This window comes from Neopelma chrysocephalum, unplaced genomic scaffold (assembly GCF_003984885.1).
Source record: "Neopelma chrysocephalum unplaced genomic scaffold, ASM398488v2 Primary Assembly neopelma1_103b, whole genome shotgun sequence".
NCBI classification, from domain to species: Eukaryota; Metazoa; Chordata; class Aves; order Passeriformes; family Pipridae; genus Neopelma; species Neopelma chrysocephalum.
In genome coordinates this window covers 3,746,916-3,764,415 of record NW_020897767.1, presented here as the reverse complement: position 1 = coordinate 3,764,415, position 17,500 = coordinate 3,746,916, and the positions used below count along the sequence as shown (strand labels likewise).

Sequence of the window (17,500 nt, the reverse complement as noted above, 5' to 3'; positions counted from 1 at the left end):
TCTGGAAAAAAGGAGGAGAGCACCGGGCTGGGAAAGGAAGAAGCAACATGAAAAGGAACCAGATGGAGAGTACAGGAAAGACCAAAGATGTGCTGGCAGGCAGGGTGGAAACAAGCAGACTGGATGGAGGAACAGTGAAAAAGCTGCAGTGAGTACAGTCAAGGTTCTGAGAAAGGTCTGAGTGTTTTAGAGCTCAGGGGTGGAGGTGACAGGGGAATGAGGAGATTTGGGATGGCCAGAGGATGGCAGGTTGTTTGGGCAGCATTAGGGTAAGGATGCAGAGATGCTGGTTCTCAGTACAGGGCTCAAATATCTGTGCCAGCCTCTCCAACATGCACATTGCTCCGCTGCTACCGTTATCTAGCCAAAATTTGATGGACCATAAAACCACAATGGAAGTGCAGCTCATTCCCTAGGACAGAGGAGCATCAATGACAGAAAACTGACTGAAATCTCTAATTGAAAATGATGCTCGTACTACGCGCGTGACGATCAAAGAAGAGACACACACAACAACTCTACTCATGAGGAGCAACTTCTGGTTATTGTTGGGATACTGCCAGCCTTAACTCCTCACCACTGACAAATCCCAAACAAGAGCCAGTCATGGACTATTCGTTCTCTTGCCCAAGGGAGGAATTGCCCCTTCCAAAGCACACTTGACTGAAGGCTTAAGTCGTACCTCTTGATTCCTTTAGAGTCTAAACCCAAGCTTTAGCACCACTGAGAAGTAAAGATTTCTTAACTTCCTATTGGATATTTGCTGTGGATTTCAAACCAGCAAGCTACTGAAAAATGAGGGCTTCAAATAAATGAATGATTACCGAATAAAGAAATACGTCATCCACTTTTCCTGTTACCAATGACTGTAAATGTGACATTTATAACACTGAGAGAATTTGGTCCTGTAATTGGAGGGAAAGGAAACAAAGTGCCAACAATTCATTAAACAAAAAAAAGCCCGCAAAAACCTCCCAAATAGATTTTCAATAAAGTATGTGCAACAGGTTTTATTGGTGCTTGTTAGCAATGACCTGCATATGTCATTTGTATGAATATGGCCCTATGAGATACATGGTGATGAGACACATTTCACCACACTGCCCCTTCTATAGACTCTATTTATACACGAGGATGAATGAATTGACAAGACAAGAGGTGCGGCATATAGATTTGATATACTGGCATAAATTTAGGATGATCTACATTATTCATAAGTACTGAAGCCACAAATGAGATATGTAACAACATCCAAAATGAGTGTCAATAGAATCTGTTCCCGCAGCGCACCATCGTATATTCCTATCTGTCACATATTCCTTAGAAATTTCTCCTTCTAAGAAATCTGGTGTGCTCAGTCTGGAAAGCAACGTTGCCTTGGGATCTGTGATAAGGCTTGCCTGGAAGAACAGGCTTTCAGAAAACTGTCTAAAAAGGAAGTGGACAGAAAACACGAAGAATTTCCTGCTACCGAATTATTACCTCTTTTTCCAATCCAGCTGTGCCACAGTTGGGGACCCGAAAGTTATTTGGATCAGATCAATTCCTTGGCGTCTTAAAAACGGCAAAATCAAAACTAAACCAATTGAAATATCACCAGTCCAGCAGGCAACAGATATGACAGACCTGACAAATAAACTAATCCCCAGTCTATTTTCACAGACTGATGAGGCAGAGGGATGCAAGTCTACACTTTGGAAAACATGTATGAGCTGAAACATTGGATATTTTGACACTCGCTTGTCATTAATGTACATTTTTAAACGGTTTAATTTATTACAAATGCACCCAGTACAAGATTTCATCATTCTCTTTATTGCCACAATATCTCAGGCACAAAGTTGTGTGTGCCTGAATAAAATCCATTTATTTTGCAGATAGGTGAAACTGTTCACAGAGTGGTGGTTCTCAGAAGCCAAGAAACGGAAGGAGTGCGCAAAAGAGTGGTATAAAAATATTAAAGATTAACGACCACTTTCATGCCAGATACAAACCAGAAGCTCTCCACAGCAGCCCTTAACCTCACGTCTGAAAGGGAACTAAGTGTTTTCACCTGCTAAAATCGCAGTCTGGATTTCAGATGAGTGGCCTTGACCTGAAAGATTTTGTTTCCTATCTGAGCTATCCAATCACTCACACCTATCTCTCTATGTAAATAAATATAGAAGTGTTACTGAACCAAAAGTCATAAGTAAAGTTTTGGTCTGACAAGTAAAATAAAAAATGCTTACCATGTTTAATAATTTTAATTTTACAATGTATCAATATTATTTAGTTTTACAACCAGGAAGATTTTAAACACATTCTTTCCACTTAGATAAGAAAATACGTACATGAAAGCGACTTATGGAAGCATCTATTTTATGTTAACTTTATTGGAAGTTAAAAATGGAAGGTACCTGGAATTTCACTGAAAGTCTCTCCGAGGACAGACACATGGAAAGGCAGATCTTCGTCTTTCAGCTTCATCAGGACTTTAAAGAAAGTTTCAGGGTCTTTGTCATGTTCCCTTAAAACAAACAGAACTTATCTCAGTATCGTTTACTTGTGGAATTGTTTGATTTTTTTTTCATCAGAACAATATTTCTTTTAAATTGTACTTTTGGAGACTAAATGTCCTCAGTGTAATTTCCCTCTTTTCTTTGCTTACACTGCATGGTTGAACATTTTCCTCAACACAGGATCACAATTTCATCAGATTCTTCTCTCTTCCCTGTCTTAAACTGATTCCTTCACTCTTCAAATTACCAAGTGAGAAGGACCAAGGAACATCTCACTCAACTGAAGGTAAAAGCATTTTAAAAAATTGGGTAGGAAGAAAACTATTTTTTTTGCCTGTCAAAAGTATGTATATGACTTCCACTACAGTTCACCCTTTTTTTTAAGGAAAAATAGGTCAATCAAAAACTTTCCCTAAATGCACAGGATTTCCCAAACTGGAATTTTAGGAATCCATGCTATACTCATGAAAAGCTTCCAATCCATTCAGTGCTTTAGGTAAAGAAAGGGATAAACTACCACAAGGCATTTTCAACCTTTAGACTTTTAAGAAGTTAACTAGAAGTTAAAACAGAATATAAGAAACCTGTACTTATTTATAATTTCAGCTGAAGATAATATTAAGGGTTTGTATGGATATGACACTCAATGACATGAAACACAATTCAGGTTTACATAAAAATAAATTAACCCCCCAATTTTCTAATCTATCTCCTTTACTAGCACAAAATGAGAGGTTCAAAAGGTATCACAAATGATCTAAATTTCTGAATTCCACCATTTATATTAAAAAAGAAATGAGATAATTTCCGCACTCTAAGGTGAATATTATATCTTGCCTTTAATTACTCTGCTTTAAATTATTGTATTCCAGACAGATGTGCACCATATGCCTTTAAAATATTTTGGTTTTATTTATTATTTAGAAAATTCCACCTTTTTCCTTCCTGTATTAAGGGCAAATCTATAGCTCAGCTGTCCTGGTGTCTTTCTTCACAGAGTAATTTTGCAGAATGAATCTGTAGGTCTGTGACTCTGCTATATGAAAGATTAATAATTATATCATTCAGGAAATCTGAAGCCGAATGACATCTGCAGCTCTACACGTCTTAATTTCTCATTCAGTCAATATTTTTGGTTTAGGGAATTAAAATAAATTAATCTTATAATTAATGTGACTTCCCTAGGCTGAGAAACCTTCAGGAACTGGGGAGCTTTCAGAATTAGTAGCATTTTCTTAAAATAAAGCCAGACAATAATCACTTTAAGAAGTCCTCCATCCCCCAGATTTGTTTTGTTCCCAATAATAAGGAGGAATGCAACTGCATAAGCTCTGTAATTTGTTTCACATCTGTGAACCAGGAGCTTTCACGGCGGTTCCAGTAACCGAAGTGGATATGAGCACTGGCTTGGAGAGTGGGTTTCTCCCAGTTGCAAAGATCCCAGATCTTTGTCTATTAGTTTACTGCATCCTCACTCCTAAACGAGCCACCTGTTTCTGGTAGGTAACTTCTGTGCAGAAACATGCTGCCAGTATTCAGTTCCCTCCAAATGCCCAGCTCGTGGGACGCGGGATCGCAACTCAGGATTTGGATTTGGCTGGAAAGGAACATCCCAAATGTAAATGCTTGCAAGGAAAACAACCTTGATGCTGGGAGTCAGTGAAATTCATCACAAAGTTTCCCCTTAGCCTCAGTTTCCCAAAGACAGGCTTTGTGGGTGCTTTATATGTGACGCTGTGAGCCCACCCCGGATCCGCTCATCCCGATGGACCGACACATCCCTGAGCCGGCAGACTCCACAGCCACGATGCCGACAGAGATCCTTCCAAGCTCTTCACAGCCCCGCTATCAGCTTCACAGTCACAAAAAGTCCTTCCAGCAAAGGATATGCTTTCCCTCTCGCTTTCCAGAAGAGACCAGGGGTCCCAGAGGCAGCCAAAAGTGGAGGATGCTGTTGGAGCCACATTGTCAAGGAGCTGGCAGGAGAACACGGAGCCTTACAGCTCGGCGAAGCCACATAAGCTGCACATATTTAGGAAAACTGATAGGAATTGGAAGTTGCAGCTTTGTTTAATAGGTGGGGAAGAACAGAAGGAAAATTTGGCACTCAGAAGGAATGCTGAAAGGGGAAACGTTTCCTCTGCACTGGAGCCTCTCTTACGGGTTTTCTGCTGTAGGTGAACCTCCTTCCATACCCGTTTAAAATATTTCACTTTTAGGGTGATACTCACAGATTTTAATTATATATTTTGTGAATCTTATAGCTTTTCTATTTGGGGGTTCATCTGATTTATTAGTTCCTGTGACTTCTCCACCCCACAACCCATTTATTTTCAGTAAAGACCTCCAGAAAGCTTCTAGTCCTTGCACCTACAGACTGAAGTGTATTATTATTCTTGCAGGTTACTACAGGTATTAGCTGCTCCTGGTAGAAAGCAATAAATAGTACAAGACCACCTCTTTGCTGCATCAAAAAGAAGAGAGCTCTGTTTCTTGGCTGACATGGAGAAAATCATATACAATCCAGTCTGCCTTACTCAGCAACAACTGCTAAACACACCAGATTGCCATAGCAGTGATCGTGGAAAAAGATGAACACAATATGGAATGTCTGTTCTGTAAAGATCTGCTCAAAATGATGTGCACTTTTGGCTGCATCTGTTGCATTTTTGAGCTTTATTAAACAGTATTAATTATATATACTCCATTTCCCGAAGAAGAACTGCAAAACAGTATAAAAGCCTGGTATTAAAATGCAGGTTTTTTTTTTTAAGATATTATGTTTAGGGAAAAAATCAAGCTAATGTGACTCCAGGGTCTGGCTTTGTTGTTCAGTTGAGGTATTTGAAATGCTTTTGTATTTTCACTTGATTGGATATGCATCTGATAAACGAAAAATAAGAACTGGGCATGGGATGAAGATGCTCTAAATGTCATTGTAAGAACATGAAAACACCAGAATGACCAAATTCCAGCTGTAAATGCCCCAAAACAGACACAGACACCATACCTACATTCAGATTTGAGAGCCCTGCCTTGGAAACATTCCATCTCCTTGTTCAGATACTGCACATTACTTTTCTTTTACCCAGGATTTTCTATTTTTGAGTCCAACACCCATTTTAAGAGAGATCTGAAATCTCTCTTAAGAACTGGCTGAGGTTCTGGGCAGGGGGACAAGGTCCAGGGTTCAGCTTGATTTAGTGACTTTTCTTTGTAATCTGAAAACTTTGAAGAGTGTCCTTGAATGGGGAATGGGAGGTGGTGGGAGCAGCAGCACCAGTGCTGAGCCTCCATTATCTCTGCCTTCGATTCTCTGTTCATAATATGGGTGTGACAATATTATTTCTTCACCACAGAAGGATGCTGTCAGGATTAATTGATGACTTGACATCCCTCTTTTCAGCCTCAAATGATTTAAAAAAGCAACTTCATAGCACTAGGATGATGCTCCTCCATACAATCAATGGCAACAGGCTCCAAAACACCCTTCTGCTCTTCAGGGATTTTGGGAATTCAGCCTGAGCCCTCGAGCCTTACCCATTGCTGTGAGTGGAAGGAGAGTACATGGAGACCAGCTACACTGGAGTTATTCCCCGGGGATGTAAGATACCCAGTGATGGGGAAAAACATTGAAAAAATATATAAAAAATTAACAGAATTTGGCCCTTTACATTATTCAATGCATATTCATCTCCTGAATTCAGTAAGAGACCCATATGGTCTTCTCTGATTTTAGTTTAATTTTTTAAGTATATGTAAACTTATCCTACATGGTGATAATCATAGTTATTTAGGATTTGGAAGAAGGCACATCTAGCAATGCAATTAGGAAGTAGAAGAGTTGTGGAAAAGAGGCAGGACTTGCTCAAAGGTTACAATAAATGTAGTATATTAAAAAAAAATTAAAACCTGAGGGTAATGTATTTAATCAGTAACATAAAAGTGCAAAACCAGGGGAGAAAGTGTTAATATTTGAGGAAATAGTATGTACTACATATAGTATGTAATTCTTGTGAAAGCAACAGCCCTGTCGTGACATCTCTTAGAATCATGGAGTCATTTAGGTTGGAAAAGACCTTTAAGACCATCGAGTACAACCATTAAGGTGCTACATAGTCTGAAAGGGTTACAAATAAGCTCAGCTAAAAGCAATATTAAAAGGGTTGATCTTAATCTTCTTAGGACATTTAGCATGGGAGATTTTCAGCAGGAGAGAATCCCAAATTGTGAGGGCATGCAGTAATATTTCACATTGTACAGTGCCTTAAATCCAAGCAATCCACACTGGGTGCATCTCCTTCTGCCTCCCCATTTCACAAAATTACCTGAATGTCAGACGAGCAAAGGTGGGAAATGGCATAAAATCTTCAGAAGTTGAAGCAGCATTTGAATTTTTTAATTTTTTAAAATTTTTTACGACAAGCAAGAGCTAAAAGATTGATTTCTGCCTGCCTACAACGATTACTAGAAAATAGCTGGTAAAATAGGCCACTGAAGTATCACTCATTATTGAGGAAGCTGGGCAGCAGTTGTGGAGATCAAAGACAAGAGCCAAGAGACCTCCAGGGAGAAGAGAAGGGGACAGAGGACATCAACCAGGAGAAGGCATGGCTGCAGTGGAGCACAGGGAAGGTGTGAGGGGCAGGGATGGGGGGCTGGGGAAGCCCATGAGCACAGAATCAATAATTAAAAATTAAGGAAATGATGTTTCAAAGACACAGACGTTGACATGAATGATACTGGTCCTTTACTTTCGAGAAAGTGAAATAGTGAGGTGTGAGTTTGGCAGCAACAGGGCAGAGGAGGTGGGCAAAGCAATGTAAAGGGGAGGAGAACCACTAGAAGAGAAACAAAATCATAAAAAAATATAAATATTCCTAGTGAAACCTAAAAAATTATGGCATATCCAAACCCAGGGAGGAAAAGGATAAATCCAGGGTAAACAAAAGAGAAAAAGGAAAAGACACAGGATTGGGAAAATGAAAGAATACAGAAAAAGCAAAATTGGAGATAGGGAGAAGCTGTAGAAAGTATTTGACAATGCTAGAGAAAAGGTCAGAAAAAACAGTAAAGATGTAAAATAGGAAGCAGAAGAGGAGAACCAAGAGGAAGAGAATAAAGAGAGCAAAGGCACGTGGTGGGAGGAACAGGGAATCACAGCACAGAGAGGATGGAGAGCAAAAGCACCGTGGAGCAACAGGCAGAAAATCTGCAAAAACCCTTGTCAGAGTTCAAATATGTGAAAGAAAGAAGGTGAAGAAAAGCAAGGACAGTCTCTGCCAGGAGCTGGAAGGTGCCTTTACCCCAGGAACATTCTTGTTTGGGGTGATAACAGCAGGAACTTGAGGTTCTTTCCTGTTTGGCCTGACCTGGTACAGCCATGGGAAGGGTGATGAGAAGGCCACAGGCTGATAAGAGGGATCATATGACATCAGTCTCCTGTTCCCTGTATCTTCCAGGGCATTCTCAAGAAGCCAACAGCAGCACATCAATAAATGGTGCAGTCTTTGCACGCACACCCTACAGAACTAAAAACAAGGCTCCACTTCAGGCCAAACCCAACCTAAAGAACAATATCAAGGATTTTTTCATTGCATGATACTACTTGCTGTATTACACTTTGATATTTCACTTTTAATCTTGAGCTCAGAAAAATTTGAATATAGGTTTGTTGTAATCCAACAATGTTAGAAAGCAGAAGTGTAGTCACAAAAAAATAAACCTTGCCTTCAAAACAGAGAATTGCAGATTTCTGGTCTTTTCCTGACACTGATTTCCCATGAGACAGCTCTGCCCAGGTTTCCCCATCTGCAAGATATGGTCTTAGAGGAGCTTTCATATGGTGAGAATCAGAATCAGTAAATACTTTAGGAGAATAATATTCTTCTCAAAGTAAGAGGACTCATGTTACAAGCCTATTCAATATATCAAATGAAATACATTCTAGTAATTATTTTCACGGAATACTTTCCTAAATCAAATGACTTTAAAATACATTTTCTATGTTAAGATTAGGGGGGAAAAAAAGTGATAGAAAAAAATTAAAATTCCAATATCAAATTTGTGGTAACAATGCTCATGATAACTGCAAAAGAGAAAATATTACTGCCAGGAAAGAGCTATTAGAAAAGAAACAGGGGAAACAGAAATAACTGTGAAATGCAAACATGAAGAAAAAGTTAATTGCTTTTCGTTTATTCAATTTATCACAGTATTTTCCCCTCTTTTTACATTTCCAAGATGAGGTAGAGGTAGACTGTAAATATGTAGTTAAGTCCAGTGAGTTTTATTTTTCAGCTGATCTGCTTTATAAAATGTCTTTGCTGTAATTGTGCCTCTAAACATTGTCTGGCATCATCAGCATCAAAAGTTACCACAATATCTAATACCCCCTCAGTTCACAGAAAATGGAGTCAAGTAGAAGAAAATGCTTTTGTGTGAAAAAAAGGACCCTACAGAATAAATTTCAGCTGGCAACTGGAGGTCCTACAAGCAAAAAAGGTCCTAATCCTTGCCTGTGCTTGCAGAACACCTCTGCAAGCCAGGAATTAAAAAATGGCACTGGGGAGGCAAAAAGCAGCCAAACAGTACTGGCAAAGACAGTGTTTTATTTTCTATTAGAGTCCATGACGTATTTACAGTGAGGAGTGTGTATTTTACCCTCTGATTTGTTCAAATCACAGGCCTGAGAAAAATGGGTGGCCTTTTGCTTTACGCTGGAAAAGCATTTTCTCCTATCTCGTGTTATCTACAAGAGATTCATAAAAAAGGGGAAAAAAAAAAAGAACCTTGGGAGTTTATTGTTTAGATTCTTCTTCTCCCCTCACAACTCATGAAGGAAAAACTCAAAATAAAATATTGCACGTTCTCTAACCAAAGAAACCTCCGGATCAGCATCAGTCATGGAGCCTCCTGCTTATTTCCTAAAGGGAGATTAACCTTTGAAGACAAAGACTGGTGTTTGGTCTCAGTTATGTTGGTGTAAAAATCAATGATGCCTTTCATTTCTTTTACTCCAACTCGGCCAGCCTGGCTGCTCCAAAGCAGAGGGTTCAGATAAAAAAACATTTTATTTTAATTTGCAATAAAACCCAGTAACTGCTAGGGACTAAGCCCAAACAGTTTATTTAAAAAAAAATTGAAGTAACTACCTCTAGTGTTCCAAAGGTAACACGGGAAAAGGTTTCCTGTGGTTGGGATGAGATAAAATACCTGAGCGACTCTGACAGCCCTGATAACCACATACAACATACCCAACTGTAATTCAAATATAAAATACTATAAAAAAGTTATGCAATGGTAACAATGAATGGTTATGAATAGGATAATAAGTAGATAACCATGTACTCAAGTGGTTCCTTTAAAGAACAGAAGAAGTTGTATATAAATACAAATTTATATATAAATTACTACATAAAAACTACACTACTACAGATTTGCCTGGGAATGGTGATCCCACCTTACAAGTGGCTCCTCTCTGATTTCCATGGTGGATTCACATCACCAAGCTACAACTACTTAATACTCCACCACTTGCCTGGGTCAAACACTAAGTCCTGGTCTTTACTGATTAATACCCCAAGAGTAATTATTACTATAATATTATATTATTATATTATATTATATTATAATTATATATATAAAATATATAAAATTATATTATTATTATTATAATATCTCAGGTACCTGAGATAACTCATCCTTATAACAGCTCCCAACCAGGAACTTTCCTGGCACCAAGACCAAGGCTTGAAACTCATTATCCAACATGATAAAAGTAACTCCAAATCTCACTGCTTTCAGAATGAGGAATCAACTCATTGAATTGAGTTAGGTTTTGCACAAACAGCTGAGAAAAAGTGGTGATTAGAGGACAAAGGGAGGGGGGAAAAAGGGTGAAAACAGGCAGAAAAGGAGAACAGGGAAGAGAAGGGAAAGAGACAAGAGTCAAACAGTGTTGCAAGAAGAGGAAACTAATTAAAAAGAGCTTCAAAGGAAGAAACATAACCCTCCTATTACTGGTGAAAATAAGGAGAAATATTAGATCACTTGCTTCTGAAATATTTGATTTTTGTCTCCTGAAGGCTATTCCCATACTTTGGTCCAGGGTGCTGTGAATTACAATGGGGGCTGGTGGCACCATCTGCTAAGTTTGCCTGGGACTTTGTATTACAAAACCTCTTCTGTCCTTGCTTATGATGTTTCCCAAAACTAAGGCTTATCTTGGACTATAATCTTCTAGAAAAGTTCTGCCCAAAGTTTTCCAGAACATCCAAGAACAAGATGAAAAAAAACCAAAACACAACACTATCTAGTAAAACTGCAAAGCATATCTTGGATGTATTAGATTTTAAATAAGTCTCTGTTTTATGTATTTGAAGGTCTTTTTGTTTTCAAGTAAGAACTGAATATTTGGATGTATTTGGTTTTCAGTCCAAGATATGTTTTTTGTTGGATGTGTTGGAAATCTTCCTAAAAGCGTAGCCAGGCCTTTGGAAAATGTCTTTTTTGTGCCTGGTCACTGAACAATGCCCATGTCTTGGGCACACCTTAGGCTAAAGCTGAGCAGGACAGTCCTACTGCTGGAGGTCAGGCTGCCAAGACCCAGGCAGGATCTAATATCTGAACTATGAACACAGATCCTGTCTTCACTTTCAATGACTCATCTGCTGCACTCAGAATAAAATGACTGGACTTTGCAGATTAAAGAACTGGTTCATATGCACTGAAAATAAGGAAATAAACAAGGAATATACAAGCATTAAGCTTTTCTAGTTTTATTAAAACTCTTAGATGTGAATCAGAAAAAAAGCAAAGGGGACAAGTAGGATCTGATCAATATGACCAGCTCTGAAAGAATAGCATGGCAAAGAAATTGGGAACTGAGTGAAGAAGTAAAGGAGATGGGGAAAAGATACAACACAAGGCCAGTTCATACTGGGGAAAATGGGAAACCAGTGTAAGAGACCAAGAGGACAAGATGGGTTGAACAAGGGGCCTTAGGAGAAAACAGGGACCAGGGTGTTGCTGAAGGTCCCTTGCAGAGACAGGGAGTGAAAAGATGGAGACAGAGAAAGGCTGAGGAACTAGAGAAGAATGAGATACAAATTTGCTGCGCATGACTGTGTATGAGGAGGTGCCCAGGGAACTGAGCCTGGCAAAGGCAGAAGGAAGAGGTTTGAAAGGCCAAAACCAGATTAGGTGAATGGAGTAGAGAAGGATTGCTTTGATAGCCATAGGTGGAAGAGCCTTGAGAGAAATCCTTAATCCCACCAGTTCACGTGTGTTTCTGCTCTAAGACTTGGGTTTCACAGCTGTACAAGAGGAGAAAAGACACCCTAAAATGAGTTTCCTGCCATGGGAATAAAGAAAGCCAAGCTTATTGGAGCTGTTAAGGCAAACTGATGGATCTGTTCCAAACTTAAATGATCTTCAAACGTCCAGGTGATGCAGTTGTAGACTTACATTAACTCAAAATCAGTTTCTCAATCATGGCTCAAGCATTTATTGTAACAGGCTCCAGAGGATGGCACTGAAATGGCTACTCTGTGAGCAGCTGGATAGCACAGAAGGAATCACAGCATCATAGAATCATGGAATGGCTTGGGTGGGAAAGGATCTTAAAGCTCATCTCATTCCAACTCCCTTGCCATGGGCAGGGTCACCCCCTACTAGATGAGGTTACTCCAAACCCAACCCAACCTGGCCCTGAAGGAAGGTTTTTGCGTGTGATATTTCAGGCAGAATCTTGATATTATTTAACTTTTTTATTATATGTAAAACCACCCCATGAAGTCAAAAACCTCTCACAGGGCTTGAATTTTGCTTTTGTTACAGGTAACAGTGCTCTTACAACCCAATACAATGGTTCATTAAGTGCAGCCCAGGTAAGATGCTGCTTCAACCTTGACTTGACAGGAATGGAGAAAGGTTTTACACCAAATTGGTCTAAACACAATAAGAAGCAGAATTGGGCCACAGAGCTTAAATATAGAAAAGAAAGTAGAGTGCTTAGTACAAGTGAAAGAACCAAGTGTATTTGGGGAAACAGTGAGTAAAAAAATAAGTTTCATTTTAATGCGATTCTTTTTCAGCCTATTAAGTTCTCCAGTATCAGAATGAAGTCTGCTAAAAGTTAGTAAATAAAGGCTTTCAGGAGAGCTTTATTAAATCACTCATGACTTATCAAGTTAAAACTCCCACTCAGATATCTTAATAAAACTTTCAGAGAATATATTTAATTTTCCTGGAAATCAGAAGCCAGTTACTAACTACAGGAGTTACTGTCGGCTAAGCCACCAATCAGCTTCCTGTAAATAGAATATTTGCCAACAACTTGAATTAGTTCTCTAAAGTTTCAGTTTCTGAAGGTCAAATAACTATGTAACTGCTTAATAAAGAAGCAAAGAAGTACCTCTAAATATCTCCAAGCTCTGATGGGCTTATATTCTGCTCCTTAGGTGAGGTATTAGCAAAGCTTATTTATTTTCATTTCCAAGGCTTTTATTTGCTCATTCCCTTGTGGTAAAGCTGATTTCCATGATGATTCCCTTCTTAATTTTAATACCCTTTTTACTCATCATATAGACATAAGAATTTTCCATAAAATAATGAAACCCTTCCAAAGGAAATGAAGACAACTAGGAGAGGAAAGTAAACTACAACTTACTTCTCTTTTTTTTTCCCTTTCCCAATTAATTGATCCACTGTCATATGCATATATGAAAGATTTTTTTTAATGAAAGGAAAATAAGGTTAATTAACATAAAACCCCTCACTCCTTGAGATGTTGAATTTTGTATTTTATCCATGCTGCCTTAAGTGCCTTGATATCCCAGTAATGACCTAGTTCTCCTAATGAGTAACATTAACCCCTGGCTGTAGCTGTCCAGGACTTAATTGTCAACTGGAGCTGAAATAGGAGAGTTTGCCGATCAGCAGGTATGTGGTATATTAACTCATGTCATTTCAGACCCTAATAAATAAATCTGTTGCTAAGGCAACAGGAACATCAGCTGTATCACTTTTTTCTCCCCCCCCCCTTTTTAAAGGAAACTGACTTTCACACTGAGCTTTTAAAAAAAGGAAATTAGCTACATGTAACCGTAATTAGAAGAAACATCGTCTCTCATCTCAGAAACATATCTACATTAATGAAAAAAGGCATTCAAAAAGAGGACTGCTTTCTGCTGTGACCAGGGTAACTGAAATTATTTCCCTCGACTGAGGGAACGCGACTTGAAGGATACATCTGAGTGGGAAGAGATCACAAAATATTTCAGCTCTTTGTGTTTCTGAGATAGTTCCTCTCTCCTTTCGCACGCTGCCGACGCCAACGGAGCGAACTCCTTCGACGATTAATCAGGAGCCCAGGCAATTGAAACCAGAGGAGAAAAAACACCACTCAAACCCAAACACCTTCACTGCCCTCTGTGGATCTTTTGATATGACTGGCAAACATGCAATTTATTGGAAAGCTAAAAGATCAGAGAATCACAGAATAATTCAGGTCAGAAAAGCCCTCAACCATCATCAAGTCCAACCATTACCCCAGCACTGCCAAGGCCACCACTAACCCACGTCCCCAAAGGGTCACATCTACACATCTTTTAAATTCCTCCAGGGATGGTGACTCCACCATTGCCCCAGGCAGCCAGTGACAGAGCTTGACAAGCCCTTCCATGAAGAGATTTTCCCTAATATCCAATCTAAACCTCCCCTGGTACAACTTGAGGCCATTTCCTCTTGTGGTAATTCACTTCCTGCCTCAGTTTCTCTACTTCTAAGGTCAGATCCCAACTATTCACTTTGAAATACTAACAGATTCAAGTTTTTACAGAAGGGCAAAGTGTACACAAGTGCAAGTAGTCCAAATATTTTTGTGTTCCTTAAGGTTTGTGAGGGAAGATCTTGGTACTCTCTGTTTGGCTCAAGTCTCTCAGCCCCTCACAGGTGAATGTCACAGCCCTCACTTAATTCCTGCCATTCTATCACAGGATGAAGCGTTTGCCTTAAAATTTGCAAAACCGATAGGTTTCAATTTTGTTTGTAGCTACAGGATGGTTCTTCTGAACTTCTAGTTACCCACATCTCAATCAGAGAGCAGGTAGGAAGGAAACAGAAGAGAGGATCACAAGGCCAATTGTGTTCCAACTCTTGGAACAGTTATTTTAGGCTCTGCCTATAATATAAACACGACAAAATACTCAAATTTATATCTGGCTTTACAGCTAAAGAATGCAAAAGCAATACAAATCATCTTTGTTTGCCATTATCATAATTTGAGATGTTTTCTCCCCTGGACTATCAACTGCCTATAGCCCTTCAAGGAAATGGGTTGTAAGAAAGAATTGATGCTGAGGTGTTCAGAACTTAGCAGAACTTTCACACCTTCATTATGTGCTGAACATTTCCACAAGCTCTTAAAAACTGTGATCAAGGAACAGCACATCTTCCACTGGAAAGGTTCAATGTCCCTAATCCCTCTGCTGCAGGAAGACATTTCAAGGTTAGACTTCACTGAATGAACAACCAAAGAACGGACACTTCCAAATTGGCCTTCCAGCTAAAGCTGAACTTCTCAGATTATTGCATTAACTTTCTTATTTGTTATTTGGTTGAGTCACCATCCCTGGAGGGATTTAAAAGCCGTATGGATGTGGCACTTGGGGACATGAGTTAGTGGTGAACTTGGCAGCGCTGGGTTAGCGGTTGGATTCGATGATCCTCAAGAGGTCTTTTCCAACCTAAACGATTCTGTGACTCTAAAAAACTAGTATCTGCCCTCAGACTTAACCCCAGCTTGCATGAAGGTGAAGTTAGACCATTTTCAAGTGTTCAAGAAGGACAGTTGTCAGCTTTTACACAAATGTATCCACATACACGTTCATGAAACAGGTTCATTCACCACATGTCATCTCTATCTCAGCCCCGGTGACCACTGTTTTCTTTGGGAGTATTTTCTTAGGCATTGCTAAAAAGTTCTCGTTTTGAAATTGTTAATTTACATCCTTTGGGCTTTTTATCCTACCTGGTACCTTCTAGTTAAAGCTGCATAAACCCTTGCATTTTATGACTATTTTTTCAGTCTGTCTAATCTATTCGCCACATCTACTTGTTCTCTGCAGGCTGTTCACAAAGTAGAGGATGCCTGTTGAGCCTAATGGCACTTCTGGGTACTCAAAAGTGATTTCTAGGTGGATCATCTATTCTTTCCTCTTCTGTTGTCCTGCCACACCTGCAACTTGATGGGATAAGCTTTGGTCCAAAATATTCAACAGCATGAGGAAAATATGAGTCACTGTATATTCTCAAGTGTCTCTATATGCAATAGTTGTGAATTGTGAATTCAAACAGTAACTACACAAATTCTGTATTGTGCTGCCAAGATAAAGAGGAACAAGTTATTATTTAATACTTGTGTTTTGTGTATATATATATAAAAAATATTATATATTATATAATGTTATATATTATGTATCATTTAAAAATATATTTTATATATATAAAATAAAGACAAAATACTACTAAAAATCCCTTTCCAAGGACTCTCTCCAGAGTGAAGAGGACCAGGTCCTCACAGTGGGCAGCCACATGTTAGTACAGCACATGGTGACAACAACATCACCTTTCCTCCATGCACTCATTTCTTTGTGATACCCTACATTAAAATACATACACTATCTCTGCACACACCGCTTTCCCTTACACCAGACATCTTCAGATAATTGTTGCCATCTAGATTTGCGGGTTTTTTTCTTCTGAATTTACTCAATGTGACTTCCACTGCCGTTCCTCCTGCTCCCATATTTCCTGCCCCCTGTCCTTCCCCACGCTCTTGTCACACACTGGTAGGTATGACAGGAGATAACAGCCTTATCAGATCCTCCACGTGAATTGACAGCAGCTATTTGTTTGCATGTGTGTGTAAATTCTTGCAGATTCCCCGTGTGATTTTTTTTTATCACACTCGTGCAATTAGGGGAAGAAGAATTGATTTCTGACAACTTTCTCTTATCAAGCATTTAACTGCTGAGATGATACAGAGCACACAGGGAAAAAGAGAAAACATAAGGTTTGGGTGAATGACTTGAGTTCAAAGCAGCAACTGCAGATCTTCTCCGTGAAAGAGCAAAGTAAAGAGCCACCAATCTTTTAATAAAATTACACACATGCCACCTGGATGACATGTCTGTGGCCAGGGGTGCAACAGGTTTGCAGCTTCACACATCCACTGTCATGCTCATATGCAAAGGGAGCTGAGGAACATGCTGGTGTACCTCAACTACAGTAAAAAATAGGTTTGGCAAATGTCTGTGGCCTCACTGGGGACAGTGAGAGGAAATAATGGATGTATAAATGCTGGTGGGCTAGTTTTTGAGGGGGAGAGGAGGATCACGCCACACCGGTCACTGTCCTCCTCATAATATACTCATCCTTCAAGTATCATAGTATCATGGAATGGTTTGGGTTGAAAGGGACCTTGAAGACCATATTGTTCCACGCCCTGCAATGGGCATGGACACCTTCCACAAGCCCAGATTTCTCCAAGTCCTGTCCAACCTGGCCTTGAACACTTCCAGGGATGGGGCAGCCACAGCTTCTCTGGGCAACCTGTGCCAGGGCCTCAGCACCCTCACAGGGAGGACTTCCTTCCTAATATCAACCTACTCCTCGTCTCTGTCATTGTGAAGCCATTTCCCCTTGTGCTGTCACTCCATGCCCTTGTCCAGAGTCCCTCTCCAGTTCTCTTGGAGCCCCTTTAGGTACTTGGAAGAGGCTCTGAGGTCTTCACAAAGCCTTCTCTTCTCCAGGCTGAACAATCCCAATTCTCTCAGCCCTTCCTCACAGGAGACAGGTTCAATCTCTCTAATCATCTTTGTGGACTTCTCTGGACTCAGTCCCACATGTCCAATATGGTTGTACATGATGATTTATGGTTGGACTCAATGGTCTTAAAGGTCTTTTCCAACCTAAAGGATTCTATGATTCTAAAT

The 17,500-nt window shown here is 39.6% G+C and overlaps 1 protein-coding gene across 10 annotated transcripts in view; it reads right to left on the bottom strand.

The window, feature by feature from the left end:
- Nucleotides 1-17,500, bottom strand: part of GTDC1 (glycosyltransferase like domain containing 1) — a 181,218-nt gene that overhangs the window by 15,342 nt on the left and 148,376 nt on the right. For all 10 annotated transcript variants that reach the window (XM_027695901.1, XM_027695898.1, XM_027695906.1 and 7 more), the window contains one exon: nt 2,400-2,509. In XM_027695901.1, the coding sequence (XP_027551702.1) occupies nt 2,400-2,509 (110 nt within the window). The remainder of the gene's footprint in view (nt 1-2,399; nt 2,510-17,500) is intronic.